This window comes from Sarcophilus harrisii, chromosome 6 (genome assembly GCF_902635505.1).
Source record: "Sarcophilus harrisii chromosome 6, mSarHar1.11, whole genome shotgun sequence".
Lineage (NCBI taxonomy): Eukaryota > Metazoa > Chordata > Mammalia > Dasyuromorphia > Dasyuridae > Sarcophilus > Sarcophilus harrisii.
This window is the reverse complement of record NC_045431.1, coordinates 194,110,246-194,130,288: the sequence shown is the minus strand read 5'-3', so window position 1 is coordinate 194,130,288 and position 20,043 is coordinate 194,110,246. Positions and strand designations below refer to the sequence as shown.

The 20,043-nt window shown below is 37.3% G+C and overlaps 1 protein-coding gene across 5 annotated transcripts in view; it reads left to right on the top strand.

The window, feature by feature from the left end:
• PIGG (phosphatidylinositol glycan anchor biosynthesis class G) overlaps window positions 1–20,043 on the top strand; it is an 80,566-nt gene that overhangs the window by 23,833 nt on the left and 36,690 nt on the right. For 4 of the 5 annotated variants that reach the window (XM_031943276.1, XM_031943272.1, XM_031943273.1 and 1 more), the window contains exons 6-10: window positions 1,700–1,912; window positions 5,343–5,560; window positions 6,308–6,589; window positions 13,217–13,671; window positions 18,689–18,880. In XM_031943276.1, coding sequence (XP_031799136.1) covers window positions 1,700–1,912; window positions 5,343–5,560; window positions 6,308–6,589; window positions 13,217–13,671; window positions 18,689–18,880 — 1,360 coding nt within the window. The remainder of the gene's footprint in view (window positions 1–1,699; window positions 1,913–5,342; window positions 5,561–6,307; window positions 6,590–13,216; window positions 13,672–18,688; window positions 18,881–20,043) is intronic. The other variant, XM_031943275.1, reaches the window with a different exon arrangement.

Genomic DNA, 20,043 nt, shown 5'->3' with positions numbered 1-20,043 from the left:
TTGCCTTCCAAGGACACACAGTGAGTCCAGCTTGGGGTATAACAACAATTTATGTCATTTCATATGTGTCCTTGACACATTCTCAGACTTCTACATGCTCTAGGTCAAGTGTTTCTGGAAAATATGGCAGTAGACTTAAATCCACGGAGTAAAAATGGCTAACAAATGATGAAATTCTTCATGCATGTGTCAAAAAGGACTTTATTCAAGATATCTACAGATGTGGTTCTCCTTACTTCTCACATGTTCAGATTCCTTTGGCACAGAAACTATCAATGTTTAAAAGGTGACCTGGAAAGTCTCAGATTTACAAAAAGCCTTGGACAAAACCTGCACAGGACAGGAAGGTTTAGAAGAGTATGTTGTGAATATTTTCTTAACAAAAAGAGTTAAAAGGTCCTGCATGTGGTAGACTGAGCATTGTTTCAAAAAACAAAATTGATTTCATCTTGGAAATTAACAGGTTACCAATGGAATCATTTCAGAATTGGATAGTTAGACCACTTAGAGCAAAAATGAAAATCAACATTAAAAAAGAGGTAGATGAGAAGACAATAGTTACAGTTATAATAATCCCCAAGAAACCTTATTTAAATAAGATGTTGAATATATTAAATTAGAATTGGGTAAAAGGATCCATTTACTCTGAAGGTAATCATTGACTCTTGATTATCATCATGCCTTGAGAAGATGATCATTTGAAGCAACCAGGGATATTGCACCTTCCATTTCCAGCCGTCTCTCACTTTATTTTCCTTTACATATTCAACGTTAAAGCTAATCTCTCCACTTGATATGTTTCTTCCTTCCATTTGTGCTGTTCATTCTCCTTGTCTCCCTCCTCATCTACCCTTTCAGAATCCTTCAAGGCTTAGCTCAATTGCTCTCTCTTCCATTTATTCTTCCCTGATCCCTCTGCTACCACAGAGCAGGGATTTGAGTGGGTGTTCAATAAATGTTAATTGAACTGAATTAAGTAAGATCATTTTGCCTCCATTCAAATCAACAGACCTTTATTAAGCACTCACTGTGTGCAGTGTACTGTGTTAGAATTGATGCCTGCGGGGTGGGAAAACAGAGGATGAATGCAAGGTTTAATTAGTTAAGTCCTAAATTATAAGGGGATAGAATTTTGCATTGTTCAAGCTACTAGTATTCAGTTAGTAAAATGATTGGTTAAAAAAGTTTTTTAAAAATTTGTATTGATACCTTTTTTACATCCCCAAATTTCCCATAATATCCTTCCTCTTCTCCATTCCCAGAGAGCCATTCCATAAAACACATAATATTTTAAAGGAAAAAAACAAAGAGAAAAAAATAACAAAACAAATTAAATTAATGTATTGGAAAAAGTGAAAATAATGTGCAATGTGTTATACCCTGGGTCTTTCACTTTTGCAAAGGAATAGACTTAGGGTGTCTTTCTTTTTCTTTTTGGTAAATGTGCTTGAAAATTGATTACTTTTAGAAGGCTGTAGAAAATCCTAAATTGGTAGAGTTTTAGAGATATGTTAGACATCTGCTCCCTCAGTCCCTTTCTGTTACATGTTTGGTACCTGATGCCCTAAAGCTTCAGGGAGGAGCCCAAATATATGTAATTAATTAATACAAGAGATGGGATTAGGATTTCAGGTTCAGGGCTCACCTTCTGATTTCACGTTACCTTAAGTAAGAAGCTTTATTTTTCTCATGTTTTCAGGTAACTTCCAACCTCCAAAGCATGTCCAGCAGACTGACTTGGCTGCCACGCTAGCAGTGGGCCTTGGTTTGCCAATTCCAAAAAATAGTGTGGGGAGCCTGCTATTTCCAGTTGTAGAAGGAGCAACAATGAGAGAACAGCTGAGGTTCCTGCACTTAAATTCAGTTCAGCTCAGCAGACTTCTGCAAGAGAATGTGCCGATGTTTGAGAAAGGCAAGTCACGGGCTTTTCCTCTTAGGAGCTGTTCTTCCCTTTGAGCACACACATTTTTTCTAACTTTTTTTTTTTTTATGAGGTCTAGGGAATAGAAAGGAAGCAGCACAGTCATTTGTTTTCCTGTATGCAAATGCTGCTGTTGCCTTCTTTTTGTTAAACTGCCATGCTCGGATCAGCAAAATTTGTGCATGAGATTATCTCCATCAGGGTTACTTCTGGGAAGATTTGGCCAGGACTCCTTTTTTTACTTATGGCACTTAATGTGAGTTGTCTGGCAGTATTTAGGGAAGAACCAATGGGAAGATGAATTTTTATTTGTCTGTTAAAGTTATTTGCTAATGTCAGAGTGGGTCAGGCATAATGTAGTAATTTTTAAACTTTATTACTGTTGAGTACCAAGTAAAGAAAAGGAAAGAGAAAAAGCAATAGAAATTCATTGGGGAGGGGATGACAAAGATGGGGAGGAAGGGAACTCATCTGCACAGAAGAATGAGTCAATTGGGAGAAAAGAAGATAGCTCCTATATTATAGTCATTGTTTTTGTTTTTAAGTGTCTAGAACCATTTGAGTCTTGTCAGTAACTTATGATCTGACAGATGAAGAGATAGTGGAGAGAATTTTTTTAAAAAAGCATATAATTGAACTTCTAAAGGTAAAAATTATCAATATTAAAAAAAATTATCAATATAGGTAAATGTGGTATTTTTTGTTAGCTATAACAGATTTGTTTTAAAACACTGGGACTGATTTGGACTCAAGAGTCTAAAGGAAAAGTCCATAGTTACTCTCTCTGGGACATATTTAAGGTTAATACATACTACGTTAGCCCATGGTCCTTGAGATTAGGTCTGCTCCTTTGCTTCCTGCAAAAATGAGCCTTGAATTCCTATGTCTTAGTGTAATTTTAGATTATTAAAACCTAAGACTTCACTAAGGCTTTGGGGACAATAAGTGCCCCCAGTTCTTGAAGTAGTAAAGCACAAGTTTTACCTTGAGAACTCTGCAGCCTGGCTCCCATGTGACAGGCTAGCTAAGTTGAAAGTGGAACTTCAGTAGGTTGGCTGAAAAGTGATGAAATTTTTAGCCACAGTAACTCTTGAGGATGTACTGAGTCATGGATGAGTAGCAACTCTATCTTTGTACCTATAAGAGTACATATACTAATGAAACCATAGGTTATTGAAATAATCAGTGTAGATAATAAATTCAAATATACTTGAGTTCATATTAGTAAATACGTAAGTACAAGGTTGTCAAGATATGATTGGGTACCAGTTGATGTGAAAAAGAGCTGAAATTTTTATTGAATGACCCATAAGATAAATATGAATCATTGTATTTCTGATACAGCAGCCAAACCTCCTAAGAAATTAGGCCACATTAATTAAAAGTATCATGTCAATCACAGGGGAGGTGATTGCACATTGTCTTTGTAAGACTACAGCTGAAGCATGGTGTTCAGGTTTGGTGTCATATTTTAGGAATATGAGACAAAATGAAGCAAGCCCAAACGGTGAGACCAAGATGGTAAAGGAACTTAAAATTATACCATGTGAGTATTCATTGTAGAAAATGGAAAAATCTAACCGAGAAAAACAGACATGATTATTGCCCTCAAATATTTGAAAGGTTTGCCTAGAAAAGGTGGGTTGTTGATCTGGTTTTTCTTAGTGAGTAGAACTAGGACCAAAGGGATCTTATTTCAGTCATTTCACTCCTAACCATTAAACATATCCAACATGGTATTGGAATATAATGGAATTGTTCAAGTGGAGGCTGATTAATCAGTTGCTAAGAATGTTTTAAAAGAAATTGGCACTTTAGGTGGGATCCTGAGTTCCCTTTCATCTAAAATGTGATTTCTCCTTGGAGTGGCAGAATCAGGAATCAGAAAGGTCTTAAAAAGTTAGAACAAATAATAGGCAGATGCGAATAGAATTACATTTAATGGCAGCCCACGTCAAATCCTCAGTTTGGGTTCAGAGTTTCTGTACAAGTACAGGATAGGGAAAGACATGACTTGACAATATTTCAAGGGGAAAACACCTGACTTTTTATCACTACAATCTTTAGATAAGCCAGCAGTTTGACAGCTTTCAGAGAAGTTAATATATTTTAGACTGCATTAAAAGAGGCTGAAATATTGTGTCCATTGCTGGGAACCACATTTTAAGAGGAATGTTGACAAACTAGTGGATTGAAAGGAAAGTGATCCCTATAGTGGCAGAGACTGAAAACCAAACAGTGAAGATTAGTTGAAAGAACTTGAAATTTTTGTCCTAGTAAAGGTGTGACAGAAGACAAGCTATAAGAACTATCTACAGGTGTTTGAACTCCACCACATGTGGGGTTGAATAAATTTGTTTTTTTAGGCTCTAGCTGAGGAAAGTCAGAATCAATAGGTAGAAGTTCCCTGGTACTGATTTCAGCCTACTCTTGGGAAGCTGTTTTTTTATTCATTGCCCCTTAGTGGCCTTTGTTCATATGGTACTACATTGTCCATCATTTAACTGATTAAGATGTAGCTAGACGTCAAATTATTGGGGATTTCTATTTAGAAAGCAGATTGAATTGGATCGGATGCCTTTGTGTCATTTCAAACAGATTTTTATCAGGTTCAGTAGTACTTAATAGAGCATCAGCATTCTTTTTACACTAGAGAAACTAAAATATTTCCAATTTCCAAAGGTGTAAAAAGTCTTATTACAGCATATGGAAACCTGTCTTCTGAATAATAAATTTATAGAGGGTACCCACCAAAAAGGAGATAAGAAGCAGTATAAATTTACAGTATAAAATGAGGATAATAGCATGTACTACATAAGGTTGCTATGAAGATCAGTTGAGAGATTTATAAAAGTACTTAATAAGTGCCATATTCCTTTTGCCTTCTTCCCTTTTTTTTTTTTTTTTTTTGTCAGAAGTTATGAAAATATGTTCCTTCATTTGTGTGGGTTATTTTTTTTTGAGATTAACACACATAGCTCTGGATTAGTATGGCAGTTACTGAGCTCCCTGTCATTGGGTGTACTCCTCAAGGGACTGGATAAATATTTATTGAGGATGTTGTAGGAAAGTATTGATACTAGATTCTGTGACCCAGTCTAAGGTTTCTTTCAGCTCTAAGATTCTTTGGAGGTTTCTACTATTTAAGGGCTTTATATATATATATATTGGCTAGAAAAGCATTCACAACAAAAATATTAAAACAGATGTGATTAAAAATGAAAGTGTTTACCAGTTTTGGCTATTTTTTTGCAGAAATGTCTTAGGTTTTTTTTTTTTTTTTTAAGCAGTTTTCATTAAACTACACAAAATATCACTTTTCAAAATGACTTCCATTTATCAGATATAAGAATTTGAAGATAAGTGAAAAATTTTCTTCTTATAATTTGCTGTTTTCAAACTTTTTTTCTTCTCATATTAGATCCTGGATATCAGCAGTTTAAAGAATCAGAGAAGTTGCATGGGAATTGGATCAAGCTCTACTTGGAGGGAAATAATTCAGAAGTCCTTTTAAACCTTGGCAGAAAAGTTCTTAAGCAGTATTTAAATGCTTTGAAGACTCTGAGTATGTCACTGAGCAAACAAGTAGCCCAATATGATATGTACTCAATGATGGTCGGGACTGTCATCGTCTTGGAGGTATGGTTTGTTATTTGTAAATACTGTGGTCACAGACCAGCACCACAGAGCTCAGCTGTGTTCATCAAAGTGGAGGAGTGCTTTGGGTTTCCCCAGATCCTCTGTCTTCCAGTCCAGCGCTTCTCCATCCTAGAATGGCAAGGGGCCAGCTTTGTCGGAGGGCACATGCCTTCCCTGACAGCTTCTTCTGCCACAGCTGTGCTGCTCTCTCCCAGCCAGCCTTGTAAGCTTGGGAAGAACCTTAGCCTCAGAAGGTTGGCCATAAGGTGATTAAACACCTTGAGATGGACAGTAGCTGTGGGTATGAAATCCCTTACTGATGACATATTAGTAATCCTTGCCTGGCCTCTACAATATGGGAGACCAGCATTTTTCTAGTTGTGGGCCTTGCCTTCACTTTCCTGAGCTCTATGGGCATGTGGGTCAGGTGCCAGATGATTCCTTTTGACTTGGTTACTTGGTGAGGGAGAGGAGGAGGCTCGGAGACTGCTGCTCCCGACTCACCGCCCTCATTAACTTTCCAGCACTGGTGCTTACTGATGCTGGGAAAAACAAGTCAAGCTTCATTACAGTTGGTTGTAAACCAAATTTGAGAAATTTCCCTGCATTCAGTCCTGGGTGTACTTACTGGAATAAATGGAGGCAAAGAAGCACATTGTCTATTTTAAGTATAAATTTCTTTAAGAGAAAAAACCCAAAAAAGTAGGAATTAGTTCATGAGAATACTTTTGCAATTTTCTATTCTAGGTTCTGATTCTCCTTTTACTCAGCACCCCGAAAGCCTTATGCCAGAAGGCTGAGTTTGAGATTCCGCTGTCGACTTCCTTGCTTTCTTTGCTGTTCTTCTTGATGCTCCTCATTCTCTCTGCGGTCCATGTCATCATATGTACCTCAGCTGAGAGGTCATGCTACTTCTGTAGCATCTCCTGGCTGATGGCTGTTGGAGTGATGATGCTGATTTCTGCACTCCTCTGTGTGATCTTGTCTTTTCTCACCAATACCTTTGAGAATGTCAGACCTCCAGCTAAGGTGAGACGTTTTCCCTTTTTGGTTTTGTTAGTAAAGTTGTAGTGATGTTCTTGGTTCTTGAATCACAGTCACTGCTGGTGGTACTAGCCCTTAGCTCCCTTTGCCCTCCTGCAGCCTTACCAATGAAGCAAATTGGGTCAGCTCAGAACCCCATCTGGTGGCACATGAAACATTTCTCACTCATACTTGCCTACCTAAGAAACAGAAGGAAGTGTGTTTCCTTCCTTCTCCAGGACCAAAATTGGTCAAGATATTTAACCAGTATTGAATTTTCTTTTAGTATTTATTCAGTTATATTATTTTCATCATCTTGTTTATTGTTTCTTTCATTCTGCTTACTACTTTCTATATGTGTTTATCAAAGTCAGTTCCTCATATTGGTTGCTTTTTTCTCTTTTTTTCCTTTTATTTTTAATCAAGGACTTAAGTATTAACGAAACAAAAAAGACAATTGTATATCAACCTGGAGGGGACTCCAGAAATTACCTTTTCCCAGTGCAGGATAGGGTTCTCTTTGCAACTTAATATTCGAGAATCACCTCTGGCATTAATTATCCAGGGTCATAGATGTGGGACTTTAACCAGGGCTCTCCTTAATGAGCTGAGAAATGTTACCTCCTCTTTTCATTCTCTGTACTCATGAAATCGCAGGTTCAGTCCCTGCCTTAACCCCTGTCCTGTATAGAAGAAACCTGTATATAAGAAACTATAAATTTCTGTTTTATTTTTTAAAAACATATATTAAATTTAGCAAAGTAGTAATGAAGTGGCCCAGTGCATGTCCCCTTTAAATTTATTTTTCCTGTGTGTTTTTTGTTTTGTTGATTTTTTTAAAGTCTCATTTCTGACTTACTTCCCCATTCCTAAATAGAATCCCTATCTAATAATAAATAAATTTCATCAGGCAAAATATATTAGTAAATTGGTATTGTTAGAAAATGCAAGTGTAGTGTCTAGTCCTAAGTTCCCTGCCAGGAAGCAAGAAGCATGTGCTTCCATCATCCACTTAAGTTATTATTGTTCATGGCATTGATTATAGTTTTGAAGTCTGCCCAAGTTGTTTGCCTTTATTGTGGTCATTATGCAAATTATTATCCAACCTCTAATTATTTCATTACATCAATTCATACAAATCTTCCCAAGTTTCCTAGAATTCCTTATGTTATATTTGTTATTTCTCATGGTGCAATAATTTTTTATTACATTCATGTACCATGACTTGTTCAGCAATTCCACAGTTGATCAGTATCCATTTTGTTTTCAGTTTTTTCCTTCTACATAAAATGCTTCTATAAATATGGGGACTTTCTGCCTTTAAGGTTATATGTCCAAAGATACAGTCATTAAGATATATAGTCATAAGAAGTTCATGCCTGCCTTTCTTTGTGGCCTGTGCCTTAAAGCTGTATTTTGCTTTTGTTGTTTTGGAGTAACCTCAGGTTCAGGAATGTGGAATAATATCAAATTGAATGCTTTTTGTTACCTATTGTAATTATGCTGAAAATTATAGATCACTGGGTTTTTTTTTAAAAAATAAGCGTTTTTGAGTACATTTGTTTTTATATTTTCTGTTCTATTCTTTCCCTAATCCTCTCTCAGGGAGCCATTTAAAAAAAAAAAGGAATTTAAACTTTTGTAAAGAAGTTGGGGGATTTATTCTTTCACATTCCTTCTTTAGAGCCAAGCTTGATTACTATAATTTCAGAGGACCATTGACTTCCTTACAGAAATCCAAATACCTAGTTAGTGCAATTTTAAAATTATTTTTCGTGGGTGTGTGTGTGTGTGTGTGTGTGAAGCAATTGGAGTTAAGTGACTTGTTTAGAGTCACATAGCTAGTAAGTGTTAAAGTGTCTGAGGTCATATTTCAACTCAAGTCTTTCTGACCCCAGGGCTGTTTCTCTATCAACTGTCCACCATCTAGTTGCCTCTTATTTAAAATTTATTTGGCCTGTCAATCACCATTTAAGTTTTTGCCAAGTGCATGTTAAGTGCTAGTCATTGAGAATAGTATAGAAGTGGAAATGGTTCCTGGACCCAAGGAGTTTATAATTTAATTCGTTGGATGATACTAAAATATTTGAAATGATAGTAAACAATGTGGCATAAACTTCTTATTATAGGAATTCAAAGTAGAGAGGTTGGAGTACTTGGTAAACCTTAAGGAAGTGGGATTTGAGCTGGGCCTTTGAGGATAAGTGGGTAGGATCTGGTCACTGGTAAGAAGAGGAAAACAAGTTAATTCATGTAAGGAAAAAAGGATGCATGGAGACAGAAACGAACAGCATAGGTTTATAAGTGATACTACTAAGAGGATGATAGTATTTACAAACATTTAGGGGATAGAAACTGATTTAAGGAAACAGATGATGAGTTTAATTTTGATGTGTTGAATTTGAGGCAACAGTGAGATAGCCAAGCTGAAATGTCTAGTAAAGAGTTGTAAACATGATCTTTAAAACTTAGAGAATGAATGAAAAAAAAAAAAGGATAAACAGAGATAAACCTTGGAGAAAATCTACCTTTATTGATTAAAAAAAAAAAAAAATGCCAGACTCTGACAACCTTGTTATATATACATTAATGTACAAAAGTGTGACTGAAATTATGTCCACAAAGGATTTTAAATGGAACATACCTTAGTCTGGATTCAAGTTCCACAGATAAAAGATTATGAAAGGAGAACCGGCCTGGAGGCTACTAATCTCTGCTTAACCACCTGAAAACTAGGTTTGACCAAGATCACGTCACTTAACTGTTCTTGGGCCTTAATTTCCTCCTTTATAAAATATGGGGATTGGTTAAGGTGACCTCTAACATTTCTTCCAGCTCTGACATTTCAGTGATTTTATATTCGATCACCTTTCCTGATTTATAGAGGACTGACACAGGGCTCTCTCCATCCCAAGTCTATTGGAATTGGCCCGAGTTACTTTGGCTATGTTCAGATAGACTTGGAAGAACTCCTGTTTTGTCTATAAGCAGTGAGAGAGCCAGGAGGTGTGGTAGAAGGACCCCAGGATTCAAGCAGCAAGAATTCTTGAATATAGAATGCTTTAGGTTTGCAAAAGACTGAAGTAGTTAGTGCAGATTTTATTATGTCTATTTTAGACATTAGGAAAGAGGTTCAAGAGGTGGACTGTCTTACCTGTGATCACATAATGAATCTGTAGACTTCTTGACTGCAGGCTGAGCACTTAAACCCCTACACCATCCTGCCTCCCTGCCTTGGAGCCTGGTTGCAGATCCCACTTCTAGTGCATAATAACTCTTTGACAATATTCAGCTCATATTCTCTGAGCTTGTTTCCATATCTGTTATGTCTATAGAATCTTTCTCAAAGGTTTACTCAGAGAACCAATTGACATGTTGTATGTAGAGTGGTTTGTAAACCTTAAAATGCTACATAAATGTCAACCATTGTTATTTCTCTTTGTATCCCTATTAATAAGCTTCCTTCTCTCATGCCCTAGCGGAAATTGTGTTACTATGAATACTGGAGAAGGAACATCTTCCACATTCTCTTAGTCTAGCCTCATTATCCCCAACCTTTTCAGGAAAATGGGAAAATCTCTTGATAGCTCCCTAGACACACTCTGACTGTGCAGCCCTAGGAGATGCCATCATTTTGCTCCCTTTTAAAGACACAGAGACCAAGCAGCAGCTCTCTTGAACTTAGTGAAGACATATAATGTACAACCATATCCCTTTTCCTCTCTGATAACCCCAGGCCTTACCTGATTTCACCAGCGTGGTCAGGGCTGTCTAAGGATGAGAGGTTCGTTGTATTATCTCTCTGGATGTAGGAGAGAAGGGACTGATCTGCTGCCATTAATTCAGGTTCTGCATAGACTGGAGAATTGAACTTTGTTCCAGGTGACATGACATTTAACATTTTCTGAAGTGGAGTTATTTTATATATTATAAGACAGTGCTGATTTTTATGTTCCTTTTCAGTGGAATATGTTATTCTAATATCATGGCACGCATTCCATTGTTGGCTTTTAATAAGTTCTGGGCAAAGTGTTATTTTCCTCTGCCCCGAATGTGGTTTGATATGTTCTTATAGCACCCTAGGTAATCCACAAAGGTCTCTAAATTGTATGGAGGCCTCAGATATAAATTTGGAAAGGGCACCCAAACTGCAAGGCAGAGAACATAGTCTGCAAGACTGTGGAACTACTCACATTGATTTGATCGCCTTCTTTTCTAGGATCTACATTATGATACAATTCCATTTAAAAGTTGCTCATTTGATGTCAGAATTGCAATAATAATTTCTGCTAATTGATGAGTATTTTCATATGTATTTTGAACCCAGATGTAAGACTTGGGCTCAAAAAATACCTTTACAGGTATGGTTAGACACTCATCTGGAAAAGGTATGGGTTCCATATTAGTGAACATATGTGACAGAGCAGCCTGCAACACCAAGATAAGAAGCAAAGCATCTTGGTCAAGATTAGAGATGTGATAGACATGGCAGCCCTTCACTGTTCTTGTCTTGGTAATACCACGTCAGAGACGTCTATGTTGAGTTCTGGTTGCCATGTTTTAGAAGGGAGGCTGTTCAGCTGAACAGGATCCGTAGGACAGTCAGAGGGTTCAGAGCCTCCCACATGATGCTTCATGAGGATTGGTTGAGGAAACATGAGGTGTTTGGTGAACTGAGAGAAGAAAAGTTGGGAGAAACATGATAGCTGAGAGGAAGTTACATGGAAGCAGGATTGGACTTGGCAGTATTAGGAGCAGAATGGCAACTGGTACTGTAGATGTACTGCTGAATGTGGAGTCAGACGACCCAGCTTTGTAATCCTTGTTCTTCCACTTATTGCCTCTGCAAATCTGGGGCAAATTACATAAATTCTCTGAACCTCATCTATAAAGTTGGGGGCAGACTGGATGACTTGTGTAGTCCCTTTCGATCCTAAGTTGCAGAGAGTTAGATTTAGACTTGATGTAAGGAAAAAGCTTCCTGATTATTAAAGCTTTCCAAAATTCAATTGGGCTACCCCAGGAGGTGGTGACTTCTCTATGACTGGAGATCATTTAAAAAAAAAAAAAAAGACTATGACCACTTGTTAGGGATGTTAATAAGGGAATTATTGTGCAAGGATGGTCTTTAAATTCCCTTCCAACCCTGAAATTGTGAGTCCATGATTTCTGAAAATTAGGTGGCATTGACAGTCAGTAGAGAATTAGAAACATTGGGTATTCTGACTTTTTTTTTTTTTTTTAACACTACTGGACTCCTTTTTTCCCCCTCCTTTTATAAACGAAGGGAAAGGGCCAGTTCTTATCTTTTGTTTCTAAACAAAATTAGTAAAGGAAAACCTCAAGTCTCTAATATCAGATGTTAAATGAAGTAGAGAATTGAGGCAATTATCTGAATATTTCAGACTCTGTCCAAATTACTTTCATCTGAGATAGCTGAATAATTCATGCTTTCTATGTTTTAACCACACTGGACCACCAGTTGTGCTTGCCTCTGATCATTTGCACAAGCTGCCTTCATGCCTAGAATGTTTTTCCAGAATTCTTCAGGATTAGGTCCTTGAAAGGTCCTGAAAAGTCCTTCAGGATTAGGCTCACTTGCCACTTTTTTGGTGAATAAAGCAGTCCTCTTCCATTAGTGCACTCTCCTTCAAATTACCTTGTATTTACTTACCTCTGTGCATGTTGTCCCTCTGTCTTTTACCTTACTTTTTCTTGATCCTCTCCATTCAATGTAAAGGACTTCAGAGTGAGAACTGTTTGATCTTTGTTGTTGAATTCATTGTCTTTCCCCTTTTAGACACTGAATAAATATTTGTGGGATTGAACAGAAAATTTCAGGTAAAAGTGAAGATTTGCTCCTATCTCCCAAATGGTTTTCACTTTACTTTCGTCATGTAATAAACCTTACTTAAAGGTATTTATGGTTGAAGTAATTTTTGAAAAACATTTTTCTTAATCTCTTTTGTCTTTATATCAGTTTCCATTCCAAATACAGACGTTTCCTTTTCTTCCCCAGAGGAAACTGAGCCCTTGAGTGAATCTTAACAGTATATTCAGTGTTCTTTCACCTTTGCTCAATTATATATTTTCTCTCTCTCTCTCTCTCTCTCTCTCTCTCTCTCTTTCCCTCTTTTCCTCTTTCCCTCCCCTCTCCCTCCCTCCCTCTCTTCCTTCTTTTCTTCCTTCCTTCTTTGCTTCCTCCATCCCTCCCTTTCTCCCTTCCTCCCTCCCTCTCTCCCTGATTTGGAGTGAAGTGATTTGCCTAGGGTCACATAGCTAGTAGTAAGTGTTAAATGTCTGAAACCAGATTTGAACTTTGTCCTTCTTCTCCAGGGCTGGTGCTTTATCCACTGCGCAATCTAGTTTCCCCACTCAGTTATGTTTTCAACAGCAAATATAAGATAACTTGAGTTCAACATCACTAAAGATACAGCTGAACTGACTCAACAATAAAATTAACTTTCTTTGAGTAAAATGCTGGAAAATCCAAAGAGAATTATGACCATTGTTTTCCTGGTTTTTTTAAGGGTCTTTTTGGGGGAAAGAGTAGGCAAATGTTTTAAGACTGCATGAAATAGTTTTAGTGTGATTCTCAGGTGATTGTTTACATTGGCCCATTTCTTTTCACAGAATCAAGCTGCCTCAAGTTCCAGCTGGTCGGGATTAGATCTGCTTATTTTATTTGGAACTCTGGGTCACGTTCTAAGTTTAGGTGCAAGCAGCTTTATAGAGGAAGAACACCAAACCTGGTATTTTCTTATTAATACACTCTGCCTGGCTCTGGGCCATGAAATGTGTAGAAACCATTTTCTTGGGAAAGACTTTGATCATAATTTAACTATGGAAGGGGATTTTCAAAAAGACACTGAGAAGATTTTACAATACAAAAATGACCATGTGGATGTTCCAGAGTACAATAAAACACATAAGTTACCTTCTTCTTTAGAACTCCCAGAAGGCTATGAAAAGTGGTTGGGATTGGCCAGTCCATGGCTTATACTGATTTGCTGTAGACTGCTCCGCTCATTAAATCAGACAGGAGTACAGTGGGCTCATCGACCAGACTTTGGCCATTGGCTGACCAGGTAAGAATGTCAAGTGTTTTTTTCCTGTGCTCTTGAATTATTGTGTTTTTTAAAATGAAAAGTTCATTCATATTTTTAATATTCTTAGCTTCACACTGATATACAAAGTGTTTAAAATTAGAGGAGGCAGAAGAATATCCATTAGTCTGTAATGTTAAGGGAGAAATGCATCTTGAGTGCTACACAATTAGTACTAGCTTTGCTAGTACTGGATTTATCATTACTTCCCCCCCCCCCCCCAATTTTTTAATGTTAGTTTTAAGTAAGATACATTCTTTCCCATAGTCCCCAGTAACTAATTTTGAATAAAGATTTCTTTCTCTTTCTTTCCTCTTTTCTTTTCTTTTCTTTTCTTTTCTTTTCTTTTCTTTTCTTTTCTTTTCTTTTCTTTTCTTTTCTTTTCTTTTCTTTTCTTTTCTTTTCTTTTTTTTTCTTTTCTTTTCTTTTCTTTTCTTTTCTTTTCTTTTCTTTTTCTTTTCTTTTCTTTTCTTTTCTTTTCTTTTCTTTTCTTTTCTTTTCTTTTCTTTTCTTTTCTTTTCTTTTCTTTTCTTTTCTTTTCTTTTCTTTTCTTTTCTTTTCTTTTCTTTTCTTTTCTTTTCTTTTCTTTTCTTTTCTTTTCTTTTCTTTTCTTTTCTTTTCTTTTCTTTTCTTTTCTTTCCTGAGGCAATTGGGGTTAAGTGACTTGCCCAGGGTCACATAGCCAGGAATTGTTAAGTGTCTGAGGTCAGATTTGAACTTGAGTCCTCCTGACTTCAGGGCTGGTGCTCTATCCACTGCACCACCTTGATTCCCTGGATAAAGATTTCTAATGATTAGTCATTAAACATTTCTGTACTAGACAGTGGGGCAAATATAAAAACAGTCCCGGCCCTCAAAGGGCTTACATTCTAAAAGAATAAACAGTGTGTGTGTGTATGTGTATGTAGATATAGATATATTTATAGGTATGTCTACATATCTACACATATATCCAAATATCTCTCTTTCTCTTTCTTTCTCTCTCTCTCTCTCTTACTTTCTCTCTCTCTCTCTTTCTCTCTCTCTCTCTTACTTTCTCTCTCTCTCTCTCTCTCTCTCTCTCATCTGTATTTAAAGGAAGAGAGCACACATTTACATAGTGCTTTGAAATTTGCAAAAGCTTTACACATATTGTCTCATTTGACCCTGACAACGTCTCTGTCAGGTGGATAGTATATTATACTCATTTTAGAAATAAAGCAGCTGAGACTTTGAGAAGCTCAGTGATTTGTCTGGTCACTCAGCTACTCAGTATTGGGGTCAGGAAGTGACTATAGGTTTTCATATCAGTTCTGTCTGTCATGCCATAATGCCTCAGTGCTGCTCTAGGGGAGACCCCCACAGAGAGAGCAGCAGCCTGGGACCCAGGAAGGCCTGACAAACTGGGATGACTAGGCACGATGTCCTGTGAAAAGTGGCGTTTGAATTGGGGATTAAGGAAATCGGGCATTCTGAGGGCTGCCCTGTGGCAGAGGAGCATTCTCAGCATGGAGGCAGGCAGCGGGGGGATTATGTGGGAGACTGACCACCAGATGGGCAAGTGGGAGAGTCGTGGGGAAGACCGAAGGCCCCAGATGGTGCTGAGCAAGAACATTTGGATCTAATCTTAGAGGGAAAAGGCAGCTTCATGGCCATGTCCATTTGACTCTTAGCCTGCATCCTTGTTGGCCTCTCTGCTTGGCATTTTGGTCACTTCCTTCCCCTGGAGATGCTTTCTCTTCCCCAGTCCGCTTCTTGCATGTCCACCCTCTATCCAGTCTCTTTTGTTGGCTCTTCATCCATAGCCCTCCTTATTAGTGCACATTTGGCTGTGTTGGGGTCTTTGGGTTCTCTTTTCTTGGTGACCTCTTCCATTCCTCTGGATTCAGTTATCCTCTCTATAGGTACAGCGGGCAGCTTGATGGTACAGTGGATAGGGTATGAGACCTAGAGCTAGGAAGACTGCTCTGAGTTCACAGGTGGCCTGGATGCTCACTACCTCTGTGGCCCTCAGTGTCCTTATTTGTAAAACAGGATGGAGAATTACTCCCAGGTCTGTGCCAAAAAAAACCAAAATGGGGTCAGAGTCAGACATGACCGTAAAACTGTTGAACAACAACAACAAAAGTACAGATCTGTACAGACACAGCCTCAGCTTCTCTGCTGAGCTGCAGCCTTGTATCAGGAATTATCTGTTAGACATTTCCAGCCAGATGTCCTAGAGGCACCCTAAATCCTTCATGTTCAAAACGGAGCCATGGTTTTCCCTCAATCCCCCAACTCTTTCTTCTTCTGGGTTACACTATTGCTGTTCATCTGGTTGTCCAAGATCGAACCTCACATTCATCCTTATGTTTCCCCTTCACTTCTCTTCCTCTCTCCCTCCTCCCTGCCATTTGCAATTTGTTACCCCATTTCTTTAATTTTACCTCCACAACATCTCTCAAATCCATTCCTTTTTTTTTTTGGTTCATAGAGCCATCATTTTAGTTTCTTCATCATTTCTCATGTAGACTCCTGCAATGGCCTTCTATTTGTTCTTCCTGTCCCCATTCTCTTATCTCTTCAATCAGTCCTCCACACAGCTGTTAGATAAATATTTTTAAAGCCTAAGTCTGACCATGTCATTTACCTGTTGAGGAAGGTCTAGTGGTTTTCATTTGAATAGAACACATAAATTCCTTTTAATCGCTAATGGCATAGCTCTTGCTATATAGCAGGCATTCTGCTAAGCACACTTATCTCATTTGATCCTCACAATAACCTTGGGAGGTAGGTGCTGTTATCTCCATTTTACAGGTAAAGAAACTGAGGCAAATAGTTTTAAGTGTCTTGCTCAAGATTACACAGTTAATAAATATCTGAAGCTAGATTTTGAACTTGAGTCTTGGCTCTGGCATGGTCTGTGCACTGTGCTACTTTACTGACCCAGCACCCCAAATGTTTAGCATATAAATTCCTTGATAATTTGACTCCAGCCAGCCTTTCCCCTTATACACTATTCTCCTTGCATTTTGCATTACATTCAAGCTGGCCTATTGCTGTTCCTATGGGTGACTTTGGTCCCCTCTCTGCGTTTTTACTTAGGGCTACCCCCGGGCATAGAGCTCACTCTCACTCTTCTCACCTCTGCCAGTTCAGATCCCAGGTTTTCTTCAAAGTTCAACTCATTTTGCTGCCTCCGTAAAACTTGCTCTTATTTGTTCCCCTTTACTATATACCTCTACTTTTGAAATAGTTTTGTATTTGCTTTGCACACATTTGCATATGAACAATGTACACACACACACACACACACACAGAGTATTTGGTGTTCTATACTCATATTATTTCCTTCCAGAGCAAGAACTCATATTTTTGTCTTTGTATTCTTAGCACCCACTACAGCATCTAGTAATATATGAGGTGCTTGATAATTGCTTGTTGAATGAATATAGACTAAATTTCCAATAATAGCAGTATTCAATTTGCTGAGACTTACTTGAATTCCTTGTGACCATCTGAGTTGTCTGCCTGGGCCATTTGGATCCATAAATGGACATGGTTTTCATAGCCTTTATAGGGCATGTATTTGTTGGATAATTGACTCTGGGATAATGAAGATTTTTTATTTCTTTTAAGTCATTAATGAAAACTTAGAGCACAAATGGAGATAATTACACTATTGGTTGTGGAAAATGTAAGGATGTATTTGGCAACTTATGCAGCATAAGGGTTTCTTCAGTGAGGGAAAGGCTACCCTAGGGAGCTGGGCAGGAACAAGAAGTCAAGGAGAGGGGATTCTTGACTGATTCTGATTCTTAATCCAGTTCTCCTATTTCTAAGTATGAACAAGTTTCTCTGGACTACCCTTCCTCTAATGGGTTTCTCTTTCTCTTCCTTTTCCTTTTTTCTCTCTCTTCATCAGAAGATATTGATCAGTTAGGAATGAGAATAGTATCTAGAGCTGATGATAATCTGATTATTCCATTGTCTCCATCTACCTTCTTATGTAAGAGAGAGAGAGACAAGGAAGTGGTGAGGGTTAAGAGTGTGTAGATGTGCATGGTGTTTGTGGAATGATTTTCACTTTGTAGTGTCCTGAACAAATTAATGTAGATCCTCCAATAGACTCAGAGACCGGACAATCCAGATTTTCAAAATTTCATACCAATGGTATCTCATGATTGTAAAACCATAGGAAACTACAAACCACTCAACTGTGATTTACAGAATAATTTTATTTGATAATACTTAACAAGATATTATAATTGGCAAAATAAGTAGTGATAATTTATTTGTATGTAGTGTAGTGAAATTTAGAATAAATGACTTATTTTCTTGAATTCTTTCTATTTATGATAATTACATATAAGTAAAATAAAACAAAATTTTTCATACATACAGAGGTTTTCATTCTTTTTGGAGCCTGACTTTTCCATAAAGGTTGGGGATGCTATTGTTAAGTTTCTGCTAAGCCCATAAAAGCTCTGAAGATCATTATCTCAAGACCTATTCTTAAAGACCAGTGCCAAGTCTTGAGAGCAAGACTGTATCTCCCCCTCTGGGTTCTAGGAGTGCTCCTGAACCTCTGGCCTAGGAGAATACTAGAAAGATGGGAAGATGATAGATAGGTCCAAAATACCCTGGACCTTCAAAATGTGCAAGGTTCTTTTCCAGTCTATGCCGAGGTTGGAGCTGGTATCTTTCTTCCCTCATCCCCACTTGGTTCTATTTCAGGGTTTAATGAATGAAAGAAACTCTTGCTCCAGTTTTTGAAATTTTTTCCAAAGAAAACAATGTCTCTTATTTTTTTATTATTTAATGTGATACACAAATATAACCTTTTTATTTAGGAAATAGTAAACAAAACATAATAGTTCTGAATATTATTGTTTAAATAGAAAATCTAAATAGTTTTATTCTGAAAAATTTGAAAACATTTTAAATTAAATGCACCTTAGCCATTAACACATTCTTAGAAATGCAGTAATTAGATTATAGTTGGCAATAATTTGTGGAATTTTCTGTTTTCTTACAGTTCTGATCATAAAGCTGCACTCTCTGTTCTGGCATTTCTCTCCCTTGTTATGATCTTTATTCTGGTTCAGAGAAGATGCTCCCCTGTTTCAAAAGTGGCAATGGCACTAGGGCTCTTGGGAATCTATTGCTACCGAGCAGCATTTGGAAATGTCTTTTTGCCATGGCAACGAGACAACAAAGATATTTCTAAGTAAGTTCATAAACAGATATGTAAATCTTGTTTTAGATTTTTTTAATGACTTATGTACTAAAAGGATATGCTGTTGCTTATAATGTCAATTTAGTTCTTAAAAGTCATGTGTTATGTTTTTCACCAATTGTAATATGATAAAATTTTAATTAACTGCAACCCAACTAACCATTTTGCTTTTAGGAGGAAGAGAAAAGCTTATGAAGATATATTTTAAAAACAAACATGCAAAGAGTCTCCCAGTTTATTGGGCATGTCATAGAATCAATTTTAAAAAGTCATAAAAATCTTTTAAATCTTTTTTTTTTAACTCCTCCTTTATGTTTCCCAAGTTCTATGTTGATTTTGTGTTAAAGTTGTGTTTTCTCTGAAGCTTTGCTTATAGATGTTTTGGTTTCATTCTCTATTCTGTATCTTGAGCTTCTCTGCCATCCTAACATTTCTTTCTGGTAAGATTTCTGTTTGTTTGTTTGTCTAATCTTCCTGTCTTCACTCAAGAAGTATTCTTACTTTGAACTTGATATTGGAGCTGGGCTCCGTTGCACTTATAGTAAGAAGGCCTGGGCTGGTCTTGTTGCAGCTTTCTTGGGACTACTGAGTATTGTGCTATTCTAGAAGTTCTGGGACATCCTGGAAAATTCCAAGTTTTCAGTGGTTTGATCTAGAGCAAAGTCTGCTATCCCCCTGGTCTGAGAAGGAGCATGCGTAGTTTAAAAAAAAAAAAAAAACTCTATTTAAAGTATATTGAATTTTAGGTGTCATCAGGGTATTCATACAGTGATGTTCTGTAGATGTACATCCAGATGTACATTTGGAGATATAGGTGTGGAGCTTTGGAAAGAGGTGAGACTAGAAACACAGATTTGAAAGTCATCTGTATGGTGCTGAGAGTTAAAATCATGAAGGTGAATAGGGTTGCCAAGGGAGAGAACATGTTGAGAGGGAAGAGAACCAAGGACAAAATTCTGGGGAATCACTAGTAGAATGAAAACTCCTGGAGAGCAGTGACTCTTGTTTCTGATTTTGTATTACTTAATAAACACCTTGTAAAAACTTTCAATAAACATTTATTGAACTGAACATCCATTCTGAGGAATTTAGAAAAGGACAAGGATCAAGAAAAAGAGACAGAGAAGTGGTTACAGTTGAGACTGCTTGGAACA